This window comes from Corythoichthys intestinalis, chromosome 9 (assembly GCF_030265065.1).
Source record: "Corythoichthys intestinalis isolate RoL2023-P3 chromosome 9, ASM3026506v1, whole genome shotgun sequence".
NCBI classification, from domain to species: Eukaryota; Metazoa; Chordata; class Actinopteri; order Syngnathiformes; family Syngnathidae; genus Corythoichthys; species Corythoichthys intestinalis.
Genome location: NC_080403.1, coordinates 8,852,860 through 8,876,159, shown reverse-complemented (window position 1 = coordinate 8,876,159; position 23,300 = coordinate 8,852,860). Strand labels below are relative to the sequence as shown.

The window sequence follows — 23,300 nt, the reverse complement described above, 5'->3', positions numbered from 1 at the left end:
TTAACTTTGTAAATTGTATGATACAGTTTAGTTCAAAATTATTCAACCCCCAGAGTGGATAAGTGTTTTTGCAAGTTTGACATTCATTTTTCATCTTGTTTATAATCACATCAAATAATGATATGTCAAATAAACAAATACAACTGTAAAAACAAAAATATTTTTGGCAATATTCCAAATAATGGCCTTTCTGTGATTACCTCAATGACAAAATTATTCAACCCCCGAACAAAGGTTTCCATCAGGTGTTGTCAAGCAGCTGTAGATGTGAACAGAACCATAATGAGGAGCAATTGAGCATATTTAAAAGGACTGTGACACATGGCTGTTCTTGGCAGTTAATGACATCCTAACAAAATGGCGAAGTCCAAGGAATGAAAAGTTCAGAGAGGAGGTCATTTCACTTCGTAAGCAAGGATATGGATATAAAAAGATAGCAAAAGGACATAACATTTCAAAAGAAACAATTGGGAGCATAGTCCGCAAGTTTAAAGCTAAATGCAAAGTGGAAACATTACCTGTGCGTGGTAGAAAGAGGTTACTGTCTGCAACTGCTGTGTGATACCTGAAGCGAAAGGTGGAGAAAAACTCCCGGGTGACAGCTGAGGAACTACGACAGGACATGTCATAGGAAGGTATTCAGATTTTATCCCAGGCAATAACACACAAACTGCAAAATGATGGCCTCCATGCAAGAACTCCCTGGTGCACCCACCTGCTGACTCCAAAACACAAGAAGTATGTGTATGAAATATGTCCAAAAACCATCTGGACAAACCACAAAGGTTTTGGGATACTGTTCTCTGAAGTGATGAGACCAAACGTTTTGGGCCAATGGATCAACGGTACGTGCGGAGGAGAAAGAACGATGCCGAAAAGAAAAGAACACCCTATCTACTGTGAAGCACGGTGGGGAGTCAGTCATGCTCTGGGGGTCATTTTGCTTCTTCGGGTACAGGAAATCTTCAGCATGTGCAAGGTGTTATGAATTCAGTTCAATACCAGGAGATCTTGGATGCAAATGTCATGCAGTCATTAACAAAGCAGAGGCTGGGTGAGAATGGACAATGATCCAAAAGCATACCTCAACATCCACCACATCTTGATTGCAAAAGAAGAGCTGGAAGATTCTGGAGTAACAATCGCAATCACCAGACTTAAATATCATTGAAAATCTCTGGTGGTACTTGAAGAAGGCAGTTGAAGCAAGCAAGCCCAGAAATGTTAATGAACTGGAGGCCTTCGCCCATGAGGAATGGGCAAAAAATACCTGTGGATCACTGCAAGAAAATTGTGTCAAGCTATACTTCACATCTAAAGGATGTTATTGTTGCAAAGGATATTGTACTAAGTACGAAAGTTATACATAACTGTTGAACTGTCTGTGCTGGATCTGTTGGAACAAAGACCAGGACCTACTTCGTCCCTTTGTGGAATCGGTTTGACACCCCTGGTTTATAGGATGTTATTGTTGCAAAGGATGTTGTACGAAGTACTAAAGTTATCCATACCTAAGGGGTTGAATAATGTAGTCAATGAAGTAATCACAGAAAAGCCATAAATTGGAATATTCCTAAAAATGTTTTTGTTATTTCAGTTGTATTTGTCTATTTGACATGTCATCATTTAAAGTGATAATAAACAAAATGAAAAATAAATGTCGAAGTTGCAAAAACACTTATCTACAGTGGGAGTTGAATAATTTTGAATATAAGTGTACCTCTTGTTCCCCCAGAGATTAACAAATTAACCTCACAGAGGTTTTATTATCTAATCATCAAATAGAAAAAGTGTTTGGCTCAATCATATCTCGCATGGCTTCAACTTGGCATTGTTTACCAAAGCTGTGCAAAATCAAAACCATACACACATTGTAATAATTTAAGAATTGGGAATGGACCCATCCATTTCCCACAATGGAAAAATATGTGAATGAACTTCGTTGGTGATATTTACTATTAGAATCGCCTATGCTCATTTGAAGATATTAAATGGAGGTATAATGTACAAAATTGTATCTTTTTTTTCCCAAGATAATGTCAATTCAGGGTTGCCAACTCCCTGAAAATAAAAAAATAAATAAAAAGGACACCTGATTGGTAGAGCTGGCCGGCCCGATAACCGTCACCCGTTAATAATTATTAGGTATGTGAAAAGAGATTCTTTAAAAAAAAAAAATCAAATATATTTTTGTAATAATTTTACTCGAAACTAAATTCAATTAGTTACATTTTTGAGTGATATAAGCACATGAAAAAAAAATCATTTGATCAGCACTGTACTGTATTTTTAACGCGAAAATTGGCTGGCAACCGATTCAGGGTTTACCCCGCCTACTGCCCATAGTTAGCTGGGATTGGCTCCAGCACCCCCTCGTGAGGACAAGCGGCTCGGAAAATGAAAGAATGAATGAATACTAGAATAAAAGTAACATCTCTCATGCTTGATTTAAAACTGTATGTTATTTACGGCCAAATTTGTAATTTAAAAAATGTCTCATTGGCACCGATTAAAGCACTGTGGGAACAGGAACTGAGTGTGATGATCTCAGAGGAAGTATGGGAGGCTGCTGAAAAGAATTAATTCCTCATCAATTTGCGCAATTCAATGTATAATTATTCATAGAGCACACTGGACTAAGGATAGGTTGTCTAAGATCTATAAAGATGTTGCCCCTACCTGTGCATGATGTAACCGTCCACCAGCTAATCATACCCACATGTTCTGGTCTTGCCCGTCTTTATATAACTTTTGACTGGAGGTATGTAAGACAATTTCAGAAATATGTGGCGTACAAATAAGTCCAGACCCCACCATAGCGCTGTTTGGGACATCCTCATTTGTCTTGGAATTATCCAAGATAGATCAAGATAGGATTGCCTTTGTCACCCTGTTGGCAAAATGATGGATTCTACTTGCATGGAAATCTCCCATCTCACCCTCTCATACACTTTGGATTAAATCAATCTTGTAATGTGTCCATTTAGAGAAGATCCTGTGTACACTCGGAGGCTGCGAAAATAGTTTTTATGCAAGGTGGACCCCTTTCCTGGTGTATGCCAAGGCCTTGAATTTCCCTCAGATTCCGGAATATTGACTTTCTTTACTTTTGTTTTGTTTTTGCTTTTTCTCTCTCCTTCCGTTAGTGACATATGATATGAGGCCGCTCCTCCAGCTGGACCCAAAAGCTCATATTTTTTTATGTATACATTGTTGGATGCAGATTTTGGGGAAGCACTGTGTGGAGCTATTTGCTACTGCTGAACTACGGAGACATGACCCTAATATACAGTATATATATATATATATATATATATATATATATAGTATAAGTATACTATATATATATATAGTATATTTTTATGGCAGACGAGATGCTGTTTGTTTTTTTTTTTTCTTTTGCATGTATGGGTTTTTCTGTTTGTTTCTTATTTTTGTATTAGGGGGTATGTCCTCTTATATATTAAGGTCACATAGTTTGCAAGTTTGATTCCATTTCTCAGGAATGTATGTTCAATTTAACTGGTGACTGGAAAAAAAAATAAAAAAATTAAAAAATAAAAAAAACACTATAATTTAACCCTTTAGGCTAAGAGCCTTTTTGTGTGTGTTTGTGTTTTTGGGGATGTTTTTAAAATATTTTTTGAAAACGTGCAAACATTAAACTGTGGTAAACTTTTCTCTCTCTCTCTTTTTTTTTTAACAATTTAGGTGCATTCAAAGTCCCCTTAGCAATAACAATTTCACAAATGATCACCCCAAATATAATGTGGAAATGCAAATAAAATTGATAGAACTCAAAAGCATAATACAAACGGTAAAAATAAAGTACACAGAGAAGAACAAGAAAACAAATGATCATCATTTTGAACATGCTTTTTAGTCGAGCTTCACTCAAACTTCCTATCTCCCACGCTCATATGTTGTCTTCTGTTTTCCTCATAGCAAGCCACAGGGCTCCTTGACCAATGAGATGAGCTGTATTGTTCTGTCAGCTCATTGGTCGGAAAGAAGAAGAGCCGGGGGAATCCGCTCCCCTGTAAATTCTTGAAAGGCACCATACCATTATTTGTTTGTTCGTTCTACAAATAAAACACTATTTTCCATTTACCTCTACCACACGGCACGTTAACAAAGGGTGAGGACTAAACTAGACAGAGCTATACGGAAAAGAGTACACATTACAGTATCAGCCTTTCAAGGCCTGCATGCCAGTGAAAATAACAATTTTTGGGGGGTCGGCTCAACTACATTTCCCAACTGTTTGAGTCTGTGGCCTGTCAGGCGTCAATTATCACAATCCAACTGTTAACTTATGACAAGTCAAGTTGACAACTTCTCTAAATTGGTATCCAGTTTGTAAACAAAACCACAAATAGCATCATGCTTTCGCTTCAACTCGCATTTCGCATTGGTCTGACTATATGACCGCTGTACTGATTATTTGCATCATGATAGCTTCATGAAATTGCGCATTCGAACAGTAGAATACCTGTTATTATTTAGGAGTCTTCAACATCCTTGACGAAAACAATGGATAGGCACACATATTTTAACTTTGGGAAAAGTTGTTGCAACATTGCCACGGCTGGGAAAGGCCCATCATTTTTTTTCTCATCAGTTTTGGCGTATAAATACATAATAAATCAGCAATAAAATCAATCAGTCTTACGAAGAATATTGTCTTGAAGATTGTGGTGTTCAAGGAAGGCCACATCACCATAGCTTTTGCCTTTGGGATCTCCAACCAGACACCTTTGATAGAGTACAGCCCGTAGTTGATTAAAGTTACACAAACAATTCCAGTTATTTGTTCATACATTTTCTATTACACCTATTCTTACAGTAATTCATAAAACTCAAAAGAATAAAAATCTCAACAACAAAAATTGCTGTTCATGTAAGCGCCTGCATATACCTTAAAGCTCCCATGTTGCCATAGTAACGCTCGTTATGGTTGTCAGTGCAGCGTTTAGTTGTAGCCTCCTCAGAACCTCCCAAACACACTTTACACAGTTTCCCATGTGAACCAGGAAGACATCCTTTCCAAAATATGTCACTGTACACTGAAAAAGAGGGGGTGACTTAAAAGACGCATGGTTCAAGACTGAAGATGTTAGCTTGCCAATGAGTTTGCAAACTTAAATCATTTAGCACCTTGGTTTGGATCACAAATTACGCTGCTGTTGTCATGCTCCCGGCTGAGTGTGTGCATATGCGGTAGCACCCACCCAGCGGGACTGTACATGTGACCGTGACAGGAGCGGCGACTTCCAAGGTTGCCCATTGTAATGCTCCTACTTGACCGCTTGGATACTGCCAAGCCCACAATTGAGGGCAACACTGAACAGAAACGGGCAAGGTTTTTGTATAAAAGTTAACCTGTTTGATTCACATTGATCAGACTATTGGCCTTACCTTTGGTATTTTTGCCAGATACTTCAATTGCAGTACATTCTGTGTCTAAATAAGACCGATACAATAATTTTTAAACATGTGAAAGGTGAAGAGGCAAAGTATTTCTATGACACTTTGAAAATTAAAAATGTATTCATATATAGTAGTTTAATGACAAGATCATGGAATAGGCTCATGGAATACCAACGCACCTTTACCATAATATTCTGTTACTACAGGGACAAGCCCACATTTTGCTGCAATGAATACATGAGTGGCGTCAAGAGAGACAGCATCCACTTCATCTCTCTGTATGCAAAGTAGAAAACAATAAATGACATGGAAGTCGCACAGCAAGTGAGCACATTATGAGAAGACAGAAATTGTGATTGTTGTCGCCTTGGGACCTGCACTTTCACATTTTCTCAAACTCACAGCCTAAATTCATAGACATATTCAATTATATTTTCATAATTTGCGACAGGCCAATCAAAACTGGGCCACGGACCGTAGTTTGGACACTACTGGTTTAGCGGAAACTAGCTAGTGAGTCAATGATTTTTAAGCAAAACTACATAATGGAAGCAAGCTAGTTGGCTGATTATGATTTATATGCACAAAAACATTAGAACCAGTGACGCCCATGGTAACCAATGATGCAATCCTCAAACATGAATGAATGAATGCATTTAATTTCAAGCATGTTTTGCGGGCACTCAAGGACGCTTTACAAGAGACAGATATAATCAGAAACACAGATAAAAACAGGGTAAAAGTGTTGAGACAAGACAGCTAAAAATCAAGGTGGGTATGAGAGATTAAACAGGTATGTTTTAAGTCAGGATTTGAGAAGAGAGAGAACTGATATGTTGCGGAGGTCGGGGGGTAAGGAGTTCCAGAGATGGGGGGCACAGTGACTAAAAACTCTGAAACCGAACTGCTTTGAAGGTATTGAGGATTTTGAAGTTAATTCCTTGTTTAACTGGGTGCCAGTGAAGTTGACGGAGGATGCGGGTGATGTGGTGTGTGCTGAGAGGCCCGTGTGATGAGGCGTGTTTCTGAGTTTGAAGGAGCTGCAGTTTCTGAAGGGACTTATTTGGGAGACCGAAGGGCAGTGAGTTAAAATAGTCAAGCCGGGAGGTGATTAGACTGCAAACAAGAGTGGAAGCGGTGTGGCAAGTGAGAGAATGGAGGTGGCGAGAAATATTACAGGGGTGGAAGTAGGCTGATCTGGTGATGACGTTGATATGGGAACGGAAGAAAGGTGTGCTGTTGAGGATGACACCCAGACTCTTTACTTGAGTAGAAGGAGAGATCGGTTCGTTATTGATGGCAATAGAGAAGTTATTGTCATTATTGAGCATGGCGGAGGTGCCTACAAGAAGGACTTAGGTTTTACACATATTGAATGGCAGGAAGTTAGAGGAGAATAATGAATTAATGTCTTCTAGGCAGAGGGTGAGAGAGGAGGGCGAGAGGGAGCGGGTTGGTTTTGTGGAAATGTAGAGCTGGGTGTCATCCACGTAGCAGTGGAAGTGAATGTTGTATTTACGGAAGATGGAGCCGAGAGGGAGAATGTTGATGATGAAAGGAGCGGCCCAAGGACAGAGCCCTGGGGCACGCCAGTGGAGACAGGAAGGGATTGGATTTGTGGGGGCCAAGTTTGACGAATTGTGAGCGGTCAGAGGTAGGAAGTGAACCAAGAATAGGGTGTGTAGGTGATACCAATGGAGGAGAGCTGGTCTAGAAGGATTGTGTGAGAAATGGTGTTAAAGGCAACTGTGAGGTCGAGAAGAACGAGTATTGATAGTGAGCCGGAGTCGGAAGCTACAAAGATGTGGTTAGTAATTTTGATTAAGGCTGTTTCCTTGCCATGGAGGGGCGGAAACTGGATTGGAACAGCTCACAGATGTTATTGGTGATTAGGTGTTTATGGATTTGGGATGCAACGTTTTTTTTCAAGGATTTGGGAGAACAAGGGTAAATTTGAAATGGAGCAGAGTTTATTGAAAATGGTGGGGTCCAGGCTTGGTTTCTTAAAAATGAGCGTGACCGAAGCGGTTTTGAGAGATGACGGAACTATAACATATACAGTTTCAAGCAAAAACATTTCACCAAAAGCAATTTAAAAAAAATAAATAAGCAAAGTTGACGTTTTTGACAATTTTGTTGCTCAATACATTTCAGACATTTAAATGAAAAGCTTTTTTTTTTTTAACAAAAAGTCATGTCTAAAAAATGACGATGTTCACTGTTTTGTGTTTTTATTAGAGATGTGATCGAAAATTCGACGCCCAAAACCTTCAGCCAAAAATAGCTAAAACTGCATTTTCGGTTTTTGGTTAAAAGACCAAAAGCTTACCACCGAAAAGTATAAAGAACTTGTTATGATGCCATCAAAACATGGCGAGAAGCAGAACTACTGGCTCGCAGCCAACATGTCCAACGGTTTGGGAGTATTTTGAGGTATCAAAGAAATATATCAATTCAGCAGGGTGTCGCCTGCACCGGCGGGGAACCCTGCCTTGCCTGGGGCTTGGTGGGCCGCTGGGGGTCCCGTGGCGTACCGTGCCGGTTGGGGGGCTGTGGCTGTGGCTCGTGGCCCGGGCGGGCGGGGGTGGGTGTAGGCGTGGGGTTGGTGATGCGTCCCCTTCTGCCATCCCTGAAGGCCAGTTGATGGGCACGCGGGTGGCCCGGGGGACCACCCTGGGTCCCGGGGGGGGGGGGGACGGTGGCTCCCTTGCTGGGCGGCGGGAGGAGGGATGGGCTGCGCATAGACCCCCCGCCCGCCCGCCCGCCCTCCCTCCCCGGGATGGCTGGGTGGGGGCCGTGGCCCTTGGTTGGCGCCCGCGCGGTTTCTCCGCCCGCCTGCGTGGCTGTCGCGCGCCCGGTGGGGCTTGCGTGCTGCTGGATGTGGTAGGGCGTGCTCGGGTTGGGGGTTCCGGTGCCGGGATTGGCGATGCGGCGGCGTAGTCTTTTTGCACAAGAACAGCGAATCTTATTTAAGGAAGATGATTGTAATAGCTTTGTAAAGAGCTTTACTAGTTTCGGCGAGAACGGAATAGTTTTTTTGTTGTTGTTGTAAACTACAGTTCCACACAAACGTACATCGAGATCTCATTTAGCTTAGCAACTGGAGGAGTGAGACCCATTTTTCGAATGTCCCAAACCAAGAAAGCGCATTTATCAATGTCTCAATGGCTGTGATGTCCACCGAACAGAATGCTTCAACAACGGCGGCATCTCTGCAATAGGACGGGTTCAGTTTGCCACAAAATGCTCGCTGCCACCAGGAACGCACCCTCATGAGGGGCTTCAGAGTCTGCACCTTTCAAACAAAATTTCTCGAACCTTGGGGGTCGTAGAACATTTTGCAAGATGTTTGCGTACTTGTGGGAAGGGACCATATTTTATTTTTGCCTGATCGTTAAAATAAATAAAATACATTTCAAAAATGAATTTTATACATTTGTATTTTTCGGCCTTTCGTTTTTTTTGTCCAAGTGTTTCCAATATTTGGTTTTACGTTTCAGCCAAGAATTTTGCTTCCAGTACATCCCTAGTTTTTACTGATTTGATTGTCACTTAACCAATCAATATATCGATCCATATCGATGTATCGTTACACCCCAACGACAAACCAGTCACTCCAAGTCAAATTACCGCCATGAGTTTGATTCAAAGACACATTACTCAATTCATATTTTCTTATATATCCCCATGCTCTGTGTACAAACATAATTCTCAAAAGACATGTTGAAATCAGACCGATTAGCTCTTTGTCTCACAACAACAGAGATCAGTCGATTGCTTTTAACCCCAGCTTGTCTTTGCTAGTTGAGTCGTTTTTAGGTCAATGAGAATCACTGGTATAAGTGGTAAAAGTTGTGTCAGAGTAGTTCCAGGACTTGTGTCATAAAAGCTATATTTTGACCTAAAACCCATTTTTTTCCTTAAATGTGGGCCCGATGATCATCCACATCTTCAAAGGCACTGTACTGTCTAGCATTTGCTATGTTCTTTGCATCAAAAGAGCTTAACCGTGACAACACGCCTGCTCACAATGTTCTAATGACCAATGTCCATTTGACATTTCCTTACCAGGAGAATATTGTCATATTTGACAATCCTCCCTTTTCACCCACTTTGGAACTGCATGATTTATTCTGTTTTTTTTTTTTTCAGGCACCATAGGGTCATCAAGCAGACACATTTTGATGATGTGGATGGCTTAAAGAAGTCTGTATAGGTGGCACTGCAATTTTGTGACACCGGTCCTGGATCTTTTGCAACACACATTTTATGTTTAAACTTACCTTAATTTTTGCCACACAATCCTGCATGGAGGTCCCTCTAACGCACACCAGCGGGTCTGAATCTATACTCAGAGCCCACTGCTCACATTTTGTCTGTTCTGCATGGCTAATGCAGCACCACCGCACAACGCTGTCCTCCAATGAGCTTCCTGCACTCAAACACAGGGTTTGAAACAAATTGGACGGTCAACAAAGGAAGAGAAAAAGCATTCCCCTTGGAGCAAGCACCTTCATGTCCAAGACCTTTGAGCAGTGCGATAAAACCCAGTCCCAACACTTCACTGATGTCAACGTCATCTGGCAGAGCAGCTAGTTTGGCAGTGGCATCTTTGAAAAGAAGGTCTCTTGCCCCAAAAGAAGTTGAGTCGAAGAGTTGGAAGCGATGATTCTCTCGCCCTTGACGGCCAAACAGCATCTTTTTAACAAATTTTAAAATAATATAATTCATGTCTGACTGCATTTCACAACTAAGACTTTTTCAAATTAAACTTTATAAGAGTATTGTCCATTTATTATACTTTGAAAGTATTTTAGTGTTCTGCTTTGGACCACTCCTCCTCCCTTCACTTTGCCATTATTTTATTTGAATAAACCAATCAACTGACATCAAGGTGGGCCAGTTGTTCACTTGTCTGCCTCACAGTACTGAGTTTCTCAGATCGAATATTGGTCACAGTGCATCTTGTATTTTTTTTATCATAATATTTGCCCTTCTTAAGATACTTACATTTGCATTGAAGGTGACTATCTACCTGGACCGCATATTGTGATGACGGTCAGAAAACAGGTGTGTGTGTATGTGTTTTATTTATGGAATACATGTGCTATACCTGCAACGTAGGAAGAAATTTACGAGCCACTTTGCGAAAACTCAATCTGGTGACAACAGCCCCTCCTGGACCGCGGCCCAGATGACATGCATTGTAGTGGCTGAGTGGTGCTTGAGTGCCATCTGTGCACAGTAATCTCAACTTGTCCCTCTCACTGTCTGAAAGAACAAATAGATTACTGGTAAATGGAGAATTTTCTAAAGACATTAGTGATACTTACTTTCTATACTTTGAATTGTTAAATGGTCCACAAATGCAACATCCCCAGTACCACTCTTGAGACATCTGTGACAGAAAATAGTTAAACAGCATATACATTCGCAATATACTAGTCCTTCTCAAAAAATGAGCATATTGTGATAAAGTTCATTATTTTCTATAATGTAATGATAAACATTAGGCTTTCATATATTTTAGATTCATTACACACAACTGAAGTAGTTCAAGCCTTTTATTGTTTTAATTTTGCAAATTTTTGCAAAAAAAAAAAAAAAAAAAATCCCTATCTCAAAAAATAAGCATATCATGAAAAGGTACTCTAAAGAAGCTACTGACCTAATCATTTGAATCAACGAATGAACTCAAAACCCCTGCAAAAGATTCCTGAGGCTTTTAAAAACTCCCAGCCTGGTTCATTACTCAAAACCGCAATCATGGGCAAGATTGCCGACCTGACTGCTGTCCAGAAGGCAATCATTGACACCCTCAAGCAAGAGGCTAAGACACAGAAAGAAATTTCTGGGCGAATAGGCTGTTCCCAGAGTGCTGTATCAAGGCACCTCAGTGGGAAGTCTGTGGGAAGGAAAAAGTGTGGCAGGAAACGCTGCACAACCAGAAGAGGTGACCGCACCCCGAGAAAGATTTTGGAGAAGGGCCGATTCCAGACCTTGGGGGACCTGCAGAAACAGTGGAATGAGTCTGGAGTAGAAACATCCAGAGCCACCGTGCACAGGCGTGTGTGAAACAGCGGCAGAAGCGCCTGACCTGGGCTACAGAGAAGCAGCACTGGACTGTTGCTCAGTGGTCCAAAGTACTTTTTTTTTCAGATGAAAGCAAATTTTGCATGTCATTCGGAAATCAAGGTGCCAGAGTTTGGAGGAAGACTGGGGAGAAGGAAATGCCAAAATACCTTAAGTCCAGTGTCAAGTACCGACAGTCAGTGATGGTCTGGGGTGCATGTCAGCTGCTGGTGTTGGTCTACTGTGTTTTATCAAGGGCAGGGTCAATGCAGCTAGCTATCAGGAGATTTTAGAGCACGTCATGCTTCCATCTGCTGAGAAGCTTTATGGAGATGAAGATTTCATTTTTCAGTACCTGCTCACAGTGCCAAAACCACAAAAACACATGGTTTACTGACCATGGCATTACCGTGCTCAATTGGCCTGCCAACTCTCCTGACCTGAACCCCATAGAGAATCTGTGATATATTGTGAAGAGGAAGTTGAGAGAACCCAGACCCAACACTGTGGATGAGCTTAAGGCCGCCATCGAAGCATCCTGGGGCTCCATAACACCTGAGCAGTGCCACAGGCTGATTGCCTCCATGCCACGCCGCATTGAAGCAGTCATTTCTGCAAAAGGATTCCCGACCAAGTATCGAGTCCATTGCTGATATAAATAATTGAAGGTTGACTTTTTTTCTATAAAAAACTCTTTTTTTGTATTGGTCGGATGAAATATGCTAATTTTTTGAGATAGGGATTTTTGTTTTTTCTTGACTTTTTTGCCAAAATCTTCAATACTAAAACAGTAAAAGGCTTGAACTACTTCAGTTGTGTATAATGAATCTAAAATATATGAAAGTTTGATGTTTATCAGTACATTACAGAAAATAATGAACCTTATCACAATATGCTAATTTTTTGAGAAGGACTATTATATAGTAAACAGTATGTGTACTTTGTAGTTTTTCTATGTCCATCCAAAATCAAAGAGTTTAGGTTACGCGATTGTGACCTGAGGGCACCATAGTTGCTGTAGAAAGGTTCGCTGTGAGACGTCTCGCAGTGGTGGTTCTTTTGGCTGACGTAAGACTTCTGGCCTTGGCACAGAGCACACAGATGTGGCGCTATTGCAGCAGCTCCAGGGACACAGCTAGCATTGAAAAAGCTGCTCACATCTGGCCGTAAGGGGTAAAAAGTAATGTAAGCAAAAAAGGCTGGATATTGCAAATCAAACCACCAGCAGGAAGAAGAGAGTGCCCCAAATGAACAGGACTTAAGCCAACAATGCCGCAAAATCAATAGGAATTGAATAAAAATGAACAGGAAGTGACATAGAATCAACAGGTCGATACTTGTAAATGCCCAACTATCAACAGGAAGTGACCCATGGGATTTTACGGACCAAGAGAGCAAGCGTCCCTGTGCAATTTCTTTAGAAATGGCCTTTTATAGTTTTTCTGTAAATTTTTCAAAAGTGAATTGAGACTAGTAACGATATTTGGCACGTTTTCATTGAACAGATTCAAACGACTTCAGAGTGAGATCGGGGTTTAATGTCTTCTTAAGACCAGTGTTGTTAATTGAAGTGTTAGGGTATAATAACATTTCTAATGGCGTTATTTTTATTCAGTAGTGAGCAGTCTAATTAGTTACATTTTCCATATTTGCAACACCGTTGCTGTTACTCAGGATATGAAGGGGGGGGGGGGGGGGGTTACTATAATTTGGTTGAATGAAGCGCGAGTTGTGTGATTTTGTCACACATCAGCTGCCCAGAAGAGAAAGAGGTGGTGACACCGTTGCAAACGCCATGATAATTGGATAGGTGGGCGGATCATGCCCTTCTTCAGTGCAAGCTCTGGCAAACATTACGAGACAGCGATAATGGCGACTGGCCGGGGAATTTCAAAGGTTGCGTTGCCAAACTTGAATTATTTACAATATTTAATATTGTTACTTGACAGAATATTTAATGATAGTGTTCTGCTTATTGTGCAGTAGGCCTAACATAGTTTCAGAGATTTGCACTGGTAAATGGTCAATTTACATTTGTGTTTTATTACCAGACTAATATATTTGATCCAAATACATACCAAATGTTCTAAAATACTGTATAGTCTTTTTATTCTACTTCAGTTGACATCTTTGATGTGAAAAATGTTATAGAATGTATAATGTAATCACATGTAGAACATGCAAAGTAACGTCAGTAATTAATTACTCTTACAATGAGGTAATGGAGTTATTATCTCAATTACTTTTTGGGAGAAGTGATTTGTGACTGTAACTAATTACTTTTTTATCTTAAAATTAACAGCACTCGTTACGACACCTTTTTTAGCTTCATACTGCCTGGTCCGAACATTTGTAGAAAGTCAACACTTCTTTCCTTTTCCTCAAGTGTAGTGTCCGTGAAGCCAAGCGCTAGATACGCTTTGTCTTATTTCCTGGTTTAGCTTTCTAGCTTTCTCCTTTGTCTCGTTATTGCCGTCTTCCTCCGCCCTTTTTTCCATCTATTTTCTCGACAACATCTCTCTTTATATCTCTTGGTCTGCACTGTGTGCAGATGCTTAGTGGATAAAACATACCCTTATGCTGACTTGTTACCTTGGGCTTCTTGAGCTTTTCCACTTCTGTACAGTTAAGTTTATCTCTTGTTTCCTAACAACTGGGCATGAGACTAGCTAACAGAAGAGCAAAGGGACCCCGGACAGCTGACTAGATTCAGAAATTATTGAACTAGCAACAGTTTTGTTTGACAGGTGAGCTCATCAGATCTTTTCAATTTTTAATTAAGTGTACACTAACAAAACATATTTCAAAGTTAGGAAATTTCAATTTTGCTCATCACCCTGTGTGAGCGTTCTCTCCTTTGTCCAGCTCAGGTAGTTTCGGGAAAGCAGGAACCCAAGTGGAAGACTCCAACCGGCCGTCCATCGAAGCCCACTGTGACAGCTCCTGAGACCCCGCAGGGACGTTATGTCTAAATTGCTGTTTCTCACCACAGCCACAGATAAAACACAGCTTCCTGCCAGACATAGGCATGAACACTGAATAAAATAACTTCACAATGACAAAATGTAGAATAAACTCACCGTCACTGTATATCTCCTTGGCAAATGCTGTCAGGCCGTATTGCTTTACCGCAGAGTAAACATCTCCTGCGTCAAGCGTAACTATGTCTGCGCGATTAGCCTAAAAAACGAGTTTGGTTTGAACTGAAAAATAGAATTTGCTTGATTTTGGTGGCTTGACTATACAACCAACACATCTACAGCTAATGCGAGTTACTTGCAGCATGTTGGAATTATTTCCAATCGAGACAAATTTATTATGTTTCAGTATTTAATAAGGTAGGGGTGGCTCACTGTGACTTTGTTGATGCAGTCAGTCTGGCTGGATGCACGGATGCAAGAAAGTCTGGCAAAAGTGTTAAGATCGGTGGGAGGCAACACAGCCATCAAGGCTTTAGCCATCTCTGCACACTTTCTTTGTTCAGGATTGGACACAGTGCACCAGCGAATCTTCTTGGCTATTATAAAAGAATGGATTTCAGTCACAAATTTAATATTCTTTGCTTTGTGTATGTCATATATTGACAGTAGTGACCAGTTCTTGTGATATCTACTCCAAAATACTAAAAGCTGTCAGCAAAAATAGGATTTTAAATATGGCAGCTCGACCATTCACCCCACTGTGAATCATTATCAATGGCCATGCATAGACTTGATACACAGTTAAATTATTAAATGTGTCATTAAAACGCTTCTATTTCAATATTTACTTATTTCAATTTTAATTTATTTAGTTTTTTTTTTCACTTTTTATTTAAATTTATATTTATGTTTTTAACTTTTTATTTATTTCAATTTGTATTTAATTATTTCAACATTTATTTCCATTTCTATTCAACATGTCCGTTATTACATCCCAAGAAAATTCATGCAGAACCTCAGCAATCGCTGTCATGTTGGGAAGGAGCACTATCTTGATTGACTCCATAGCTATGTCGCTTGACTCGCTCAACTCAAACCCCGCCTAGTTCACAATCGCCCGCCGAGTTTGATGAGCCAATGAGAGATAAAATTATTTCATGCAGCCACAAGGGGAACACAATAAAATAAATAAAAAAATGTTGAAATAAATAAATATATATTGGAATAATTAAATAAATGTTGAAATAAACATTAATAAGGAAATGTTGAAATAATTAAATACAAATTGAAATAAATAAAAAGCGGGGGAAAAAAATTGAAATTAATATAAATTAAAAGTGTAAAAATACTAATTGAAATAAATTAATATTGAAAGGAAGCATTTTAATGACACATTTATTAATTTAATTGTGTATTTATCTATTTAATTTTTGCACACCTAGTCCTCCATAGGAAACAAGCCCATGTGTGCAATTAAAGGCTGATGGCTGCCCTCTAGTAGCTTTTTCGCCACCTACAAGCAACTTGTAACCTACAAGCAACAGTCACTGCCCTCTATTGGCTAACCGGAAACCTACAGGTACAACAAGTCTACAATTAATTTATCCCCGATTAAAAAGAAAAAAAAAAAAAAAAGAAAAAAAAGGGCTCCGAGGATCAATAGATAATGTCATATGCTACATAGCTACAAAGTTTTAAGATGATCGGTTCACAAATGACAGAGGAGTAGGACTTCAAAGTTAGCGTCCACAAGGAGAACGACAACAACCAGAGTGGCGACTTGGTTTGATAATAAAAATTCAGCCTGTAATAATAAAAATTATATAGGACAATATTTGAATACTTACTTGAGGTGCTGCAGATAAGAATGAAACACAGCAAGACGACATTAATCCCTCGCATTGTGTCCTATTGTAGGCTGCTGTCAACAAACCTGCTCACTTTTTAACAAAAACTTTTGACATTCCTGTATTGCGTGCTCAGAGTATTAAAAGGCATCGGACGCACTGGGTGTAAGAGAGAAACAGAAATTCAACTGCGCAACATCAAGCCTCAGGGTAAATCATGAAAGGGCTTTTTTCACACAAATGGAAACATTTAGCAACAGTGGGAAACAGGACAACACCCATTCTGAAGCATGAGAACACTTGAAATTAATGAGCTTCATTCTTTACAGTTGTTCTGAACAAATTGCTGGCCCAGCTTGTAAAAAAAAGAAAAAAAAGAAGCTTTTAAGAATTTAGCAGCGTGAGTTCTACTCAACAATCAAAAAGCTCACGAGTGTAACATGATCGTACAAACTGAGATGATGGCCTGTGAATAGCATTGTGCTCACCTGCTTCCACAAGCTATCAAAAACCATAACTGAAGAGTGGAATTGAAAGCAATACATAGTAATGTTTTTCCCTGCCACAAGAACATGTTTCGATTTATAAGGTTATTGAAGAGGCAAGGCAAGGCAAATTTATTTATATAGCACAATTCAACACAAGGCAATTCAAAGTGCTTTACATCACATGAAGACCATAAAAATCACATTTAAATCAACACAACGTAAAAACCAAAACAAATGATCGCATTTAATCACAGAATAAAAATAAATAAATAAAAATAAAACAAAAATAAAAATAAAGCAAAAACTACTACTACTAATAATCATTGAAATCAGCAATGGAGATAAGCACAAGAGGAATAGAAGGCAGGTAAGTTGAAATATATAGACAGTTATGGATATGCAGTGCCAAACAAAAGTGTTTTTAGCCCTGATTTAAAGGAGCTAACAGTTTGAGCATACTTCAGACGTTCGGGTAACTTGTTCCAGAGGTGAGGAGCATAATAACTAAATGCTGCCTCACCCTGCTTGGTTCTTGTTCTTGGAACATGCAAAAGACCCGTTCCAGACAACCTTAGGGGTCTAGATGTCTCAAAGGAATCTAACAAGTCAAGCATGTATTTTGGTCCAAGGCCATTAAGTGTTTTGTAGACGAGCAGTAGTATTTTATAGTCTATCCTTTGACTCACTGGAAGCCCGTGTAGAGATTTCAAAACCGGTGTAATGTGGTCCAGCTTCCTTGTATTTGTGAGGACTCTGGCTGCAGCATTCTGTACTAGCTGCAGCTTCCTGACTGATTTTTTATCAAGACCTGTAAATATACCGTTGCAGTAGTCCAATCTGCTGAAAATGAATGCATGCATAAGTTTTTCCATGTCTTGTTGAGTCAGAAGCCCCTTAATTCTGGTTATATTTTTTAGGTGGTAATAAGCGGATTTAGTGACGGACTTTAGATGGCTATCAAATTTTAGGTCTGAGTCAATAATTACGCCAAGGTTTCTGACTTGATTTGTAGCTGTAAGTGACTTTGTGCTAAGTTGGCTGCTTATCTTTGACCTTTCCTTTTTTGGCCCAAAAATGAGTCATCAATGATGGCTCATATTGTTTCATAGGGGAATAGTGAGAGCAATATAAATTCATCAAAGGTGTAAAAAAAAAAAAAAAAAAAAAAAAAAAAAAACCTACTGAAGGTAATCCTGTTAAAATGTCACTAATGAAAAATATTTTAGTGGCTCAAAATCTAATTGAAAATCTATTCATTAATTTATTAAAGGAAAAAAAAGCATGAAAAAAGGCTAAACACACCAAAACATTCTTTTTACTCCGTTCTTTTATTCATTATTACATTTTAATGAGGTGACAAAAAGACGTTTTAGCAACTCCACGTTAATTACAATCTTCATCTGAAATACTTTTGAAATTTATTTTTAAATGCTACTTATAAAACATGGTAATCGACTGGCAATATACAGCTGTATGGTGAAAATTGAGTTTTTAGTTGCGAATTACTATCGAATCCTATTGATTTGACTGTGCGATGAATCAGAATACAAAGTTGAATGAGGGTCAGAAGAGTAATAAAATTCTAAAGATGTTTACAGAATAATTCTGCTGTTTCAGTCAGCCTAATGGAAAGGACGAAAATGAAAATAAATCTGAAAGCATCAACTTTCACTTCATTGCTAAACGGAACTACTGCTGCTAAAGAACGCTGAATGCCAAATAAATAATTTCTCATCTGGAAATATTAATACAAAAATTTTAATAACATCTATAGAGATTTTGTATTGGAGCTAGTTCCTACACAGAACTTATGAACCATTGTTTCAGTACAAAACAAGTAAATGCTGAGGAAAAATAAAAAGTTGATTAACACAATGTTTTAATAATGCTAAAAATGGGAGTTTATTGGAAGCCACCTTTAACAGCAGGAAAAAATGTGATGATGCAAAAACACATTTTATTTTTTGTCTTTCTTTCTGAAGTCAAACCAGACTGTTTCAGGTCACTCAGCATTACTGAAATATCTAACTTTGTTAAATGCCACAATAAAAACAGACATAATTTTATATTACTTTCTTCAAAATCAAAGGTTTACATATATTTCCCTAATGTTCAGTAGTATTTGCTTTGAACTGCAAACCTTCAACAAGCTTCTGACAGTACTCTGCTGGAATCCTGGCCCATTCCTTGAGCCAGACTTTTGGAGCTCCATGTTTTTCCTTTCTAATTTTCTGGCCCATTTCTTTTTATTGTATCATAATTTCAAAGAAAATAGCAGAGTTTTTGAGGCGTGGCCTTAAATTTATCCCCAGGTCTGCCGTCAACGAATTCACATGTTGTTGGTTAACCTATGAGGAGCTTTCAAAGCATGACCTGATCATCTGGACTTTCCCGTGTCCTTTAAAGACACCTTTTGTTTATTTTAACTTTTGACCTCCAAGAAAACAATAGTAAAAATAGTAATAAAAAGTTTCTAAGAAATTCTCTCTTCCATTATCGTGGCATTGGACAAAATTAAATAATTTCAGTAATCCTGATTGACCTGAAACAGGAGAGGTCTAGTCTTTTTTGCCTTCTGACAGTGAGAACAAAAAGATTTCATGTGTTTTGCACAGTGTTTGTAAACTTTTAGCTTTAACTGTACATGAGCATATATAAATGTTTACAAATGGCTTTTTGAGTACAAATGGTTGCCGACCCGTAGCCTCAGAAGACCTAAACTGCTATCTATCCATGCTTAAGGTTATGTTTGCATTTGCACTTGCCGATACAGTGAAGAAAATCCATAGCAGTCGAGGACAGATTGTAAATGTTGGATCCTTTGAACATGAAAACGCATTGTCAGTCTTCGTGTTGCCAGCTCACAAGAAAGTCTCTCGATGCGTTCTTCAAGCTGTAAACATTCAAATTATCAACTCAGAGGGATACTTGGGGAATTTGTTTTGCATCCCCAACAAACCTCACTTACCTCCTTCACCTGCTGCCAAACTGCATTGCTTTCCATTTCCTCATCTTTTCCACTGGTCTGCAGCCAACCCTGCAACACGTCTTTAACTCTCTGCCAGAGCCTAAGTAGCCAAAAATCTTCAGTAAACAACAAAGTAAAAGAATACAATGGAGCGAGGGAAACACTTATTCCACAAGTGTTCACCTGAGCTGCTTCCTTTCCTGCTGGAAGCTCCTCATGTCCTGCTGGATGCTTATTAGCTCCGTCAACAGCGATAAAGTTGTATCCGTTTCTGAACTTCCATTTGATTCTCTTGGGTGTACATCTTGAAGAGATACTATAATACGTTCATCATAATTAATACTGTATTAGTCAGAAAGTGGAGAGTTACTGTGAATGTACCTGAAGGTGTTGATGAACTCGGTTCCAAACCTGGTCCTGTTTTTGGGCTGAAGGTACTGTCACATCCCAACTTGGACATAAACAACAATTAGAAGATGGGAGACTAGGAAGTGAATCCAAGCAAAGCTCAAAATCAGAGTTGTAATTATTACCTGACTTTCTGCGCTCATGAAAGTAGAAGGCGGCAGGAGCAGCTCAGACGGTGGCTCAGGTTGCTCCATAATACAAACGGGACCTTTCTGGAGTGGCAAATTAACCACGTCTATGTTTTGGCATGTGGCGCTGAAATTAATAGAAGAATGATGTAGGGACGAAGATCTGTCTGTGCAGAAGAAATGTGCTGCCACAGTCGTGTTGCTACTCTAGCAAATATGTGGAAGTAGGGAAAAAAGAAAGAACATACAGTAGCTCTTTTTTGCTGAGTAAATAATTTCACAGATTAAACTTGTTTCATGGTTTGTGACATTGGCTTCGCCAGACCTATTTCACTGTAGGCACGTTAGCACACAGTTTAATGTTATACTAACTCTGATGCAGTGGCTGCTGCTGGCCCCCCCCCCCCCAAAAAAAAAAAACGTTTAATTACAACATATTGGAAGACAATCTAAATTACCTATATAACTCAACACATTATATAATGTAAATAAGTTTGCTTAAATGTTGGTGAGGACAATCTAAGAATCCTGAAAAGTTGGTAGCGTTATGTCCCTACCGTCCCTATGCTAACCTACGCCCTTGCAGGTTAGTGACAGATAAACTGCCCATCTTTGTTTTTCGTTTTTACCTCTGTGTTGATGTTTGTTTGGTCACCTGTTCCCAAGAATTGTGAATTTAAATGGTTCAACTTCACTCTTTACGTATCAGGCAGGTAAACTACTCTGGTCACAAATTGAAAGAGCAGATAAGCTGCCATCTTTTAGCTAAGTACCAGGCTATGAATACAGTGACGATTAAATGCGATTTGAGTGAGAGCTCTCACTCAAGAGCTTTGTCTAATATTGTGTTAATATGATATGCTGTATTTGAACTGTATTAATATTGATGCTACTTGTTGATATGACCAAAATGAATAGAATCAAGCTGTATGAATTTATTGTCTATCTACAAGGATTTACAAGGATTTTATCTGTTACTGCAGTCCCTGCAATCTGTAACAAGATGTATTATTATTTTTTATTTCTATTTGACTCAAACTCTTGTAAATGGATATTAGAAAGTTATTAGCTCGCAGCAAGGATAAATCAGCAAGGAGGAGAGAGGTAAGCTAGGTAACCCACCTAGGCAACATAAACCACTTTTAGATCACAACCTACCAGTTAAGAAAAACTGATTAATTGCTTAAGAGTTACAGTGATATAGCCCAATTTCTGTACAGACACAGTAGAGCAGCAGAGTGCAGGAAGAGGTGAATGAGATAAGGCAGTTGATGAGCATGAGCAGGGGATGTCCTAATTAGATTTTCAATACTGATGTCTGAAAAACAAAAAACGTCACTTTACAGAAACTTGTATTTTGGTTTGATTATATATAGTTGCCATTTCTGACCTTTTATGATAGTTAAGTGGTAAAGAAAAATCTTTTCCTCTTTCGCAGTGCCCCAGTATTGTATTAGGTCTAGTGACACCCCTGGTCTGTGATGACATTCAACTGTAACTATCCTGCTATTTGGCCTATACTGTATTATATTACCAGTCAGCAGTATTTGACTACATTGACAACCTACTGTAATATTCTAATATTCTCTTTGCTGGACTGATTCTGGTATTGTAGGTTGATGTTTCACAATCTGTAGTAACGACCAATGTAAACAACTATATTAGCAATGGGATTGTTTCTCTGAAGACTCAAATTTTAAGTTCATCATCACAGGGCCAGTGTGGTGACCCTCAATGACATCAGTATTATCCTGCCCTATGTAGGGCTGGCTCGATTAACTCAACTTCGACTGCCAAAACATATCAGTAGAAACAGAGTTGAATAAATTTCATTATTAGGATTGTTCTTGTCTCATGTTTGCGCTCGCAAGTCAAACCTGTAAAAATCTAATGTATGTATCTTTAAAAAACATGTCACAGACATGGATCGAAGGTATTTTCCACTCCTGATTATTATTATTTTAACAGGAAAAAAGCCCACTGAATTGCCATTGTGTAGTAAATGCCCATAAAGCAATTTAAAGCTTGCCAATAATATTTACATTTCAACATACATAAATTGACATTCACTGTATCATGAATAAGGTACAGCCTACCCATCATATGGAAACGCTTTAAGTGGCTCGAACAGTTCCTCACAGCGACGAGGCTGGCGTCGCATTAAGGGACGGATTCTTGAAGGGAGCGGCAACATGATATTAAAATGTGACTATGTTAAAAACCCATTATTGTCTTGTTATGCACTCACAGCATGCTGTCATCTATGTCACGTTCCTCAGACTCAGATGGCGAATCATGTTTTGTTTCAGGAAAACAGAAGGTCACACTCTTTTTCAGTGGCTTGCAAAGAGCTCGTTGCTTCCACTTCATGGCCACACGCTTTAACACCCTCTGAATACGTGGACTTGGCTACAAAAAATAACTGGTTGAAATGGGCACATATACTGGTAGTTAAATAAGCAAACATGAACATAAACGCACTGGATCGTCATCTTGGTGCACTCCAGGCTCAGGCAGACTCCTGGTGTTGTTCTTGTCATCACTGTATGTCACGTCTGCAATTTGTGACTTATCTTTATCCATCTGAAGCGCTTCCAATGCCTCTGTTTTCCTTCTGTGCTGCTCTGTGACCCACAGTCTCCATGCATACAGCACCTGCCGCAAAACAACATTGAAGTACAAGTTGTCAATGCTGAGTCTTAAAGCCAGAATGGAAGAAGCAGGGAAGTTCTACCTTAGCCTGAAGCGAGAGGGCCCAATGCCAGAGTGCTTGCTCTGTCTGCTCAGACACCTTGAGTTTTAACTGATGCTGTTGGCATGAAAAGAACGGAAAGTTTATATACTATATACAAAAGATTGTATAGCAGTATCACAAAGAAACATAATACTGTTCAGGGGGAGACAATGCGCAAAGTGCACTGGCCCCACTATCAAAACCACTGGCCCAATTGAATGCGTCAGTAATTGAGCCCACTAATCACGAAAAAGAACAATTTGCTTGAACAACATTTTTGCTTGAATAACATTTTTTTTTTAAC

At 39.3% G+C, this 23,300-nt stretch overlaps 2 protein-coding genes across 8 annotated transcripts in view; both read right to left on the bottom strand.

Moving 5' to 3' along the window:
* Positions 1 to 4,922: 4,922 nt before the first annotated feature.
* On the bottom strand, positions 4,923 to 18,998 carry sxph (saxiphilin). The gene is made up of 13 exons (XM_057845582.1): positions 18,899 to 18,998; positions 14,856 to 15,064; positions 14,583 to 14,682; positions 14,339 to 14,515; positions 12,500 to 12,662; positions 10,764 to 10,828; positions 10,544 to 10,701; positions 9,942 to 10,128; positions 9,714 to 9,862; positions 5,610 to 5,706; positions 5,419 to 5,463; positions 5,232 to 5,343; positions 4,923 to 5,066 (listed from the first exon to the last, which is right to left on the bottom strand). The coding sequence occupies exons 1-13, from the start codon at positions 18,996 to 18,998 to the stop codon at positions 5,057 to 5,059; spliced, it is 1,572 nt and encodes a 523-aa protein (XP_057701565.1). The 3' UTR covers positions 4,923 to 5,056.
* The window catches only part of sfi1 (SFI1 centrin binding protein), a 20,086-nt gene continuing 15,421 nt past the window's right edge, over positions 18,636 to 23,300 (bottom strand). For 5 of the 7 annotated variants that reach the window (XM_057846703.1, XM_057846708.1, XM_057846706.1 and 2 more), the window contains 9 exons: positions 22,997 to 23,071; positions 22,744 to 22,917; positions 22,511 to 22,671; positions 22,359 to 22,436; positions 20,260 to 20,464; positions 20,108 to 20,177; positions 19,910 to 20,042; positions 19,727 to 19,826; positions 18,636 to 19,651 (listed from right to left, as the gene is read on the bottom strand). In XM_057846703.1, coding sequence (XP_057702686.1) covers positions 19,502 to 19,651; positions 19,727 to 19,826; positions 19,910 to 20,042; positions 20,108 to 20,177; positions 20,260 to 20,464; positions 22,359 to 22,436; positions 22,511 to 22,671; positions 22,744 to 22,917; positions 22,997 to 23,071 — 1,146 coding nt within the window. In that variant the 3' untranslated portion in view covers positions 18,636 to 19,501. The remainder of the gene's footprint in view (positions 19,652 to 19,726; positions 19,827 to 19,909; positions 20,043 to 20,107; positions 20,178 to 20,259; positions 20,465 to 22,358; positions 22,437 to 22,510; positions 22,672 to 22,743; positions 22,918 to 22,996; positions 23,072 to 23,300) is intronic. The other 2 variants (XM_057846705.1, XM_057846707.1) reach the window with 2 other exon arrangements.

Bases quoted from the DNA above. Each gene is read 5' to 3' on its own strand.
- sxph (XM_057845582.1), bottom strand. From the start codon at position 18,998: ATGGGCCAGAAAATTAGAAAGGAAAAACATGGAGCTCCAAAAGTCTGG. The intron at 14,516-14,582 runs GTGAGTTTATTC...TATGTCTGGCAG, and splicing joins CAAGGAGATATACAGTGACG to GAAGCTGTGTTTTATCTGTG. The intron at 10,129-10,543 runs GTATAGCACATG...TTTGTTAAAAAG, and splicing joins AATTTCTTCCTACGTTGCAG to ATGCTGTTTGGCCGTCAAGG.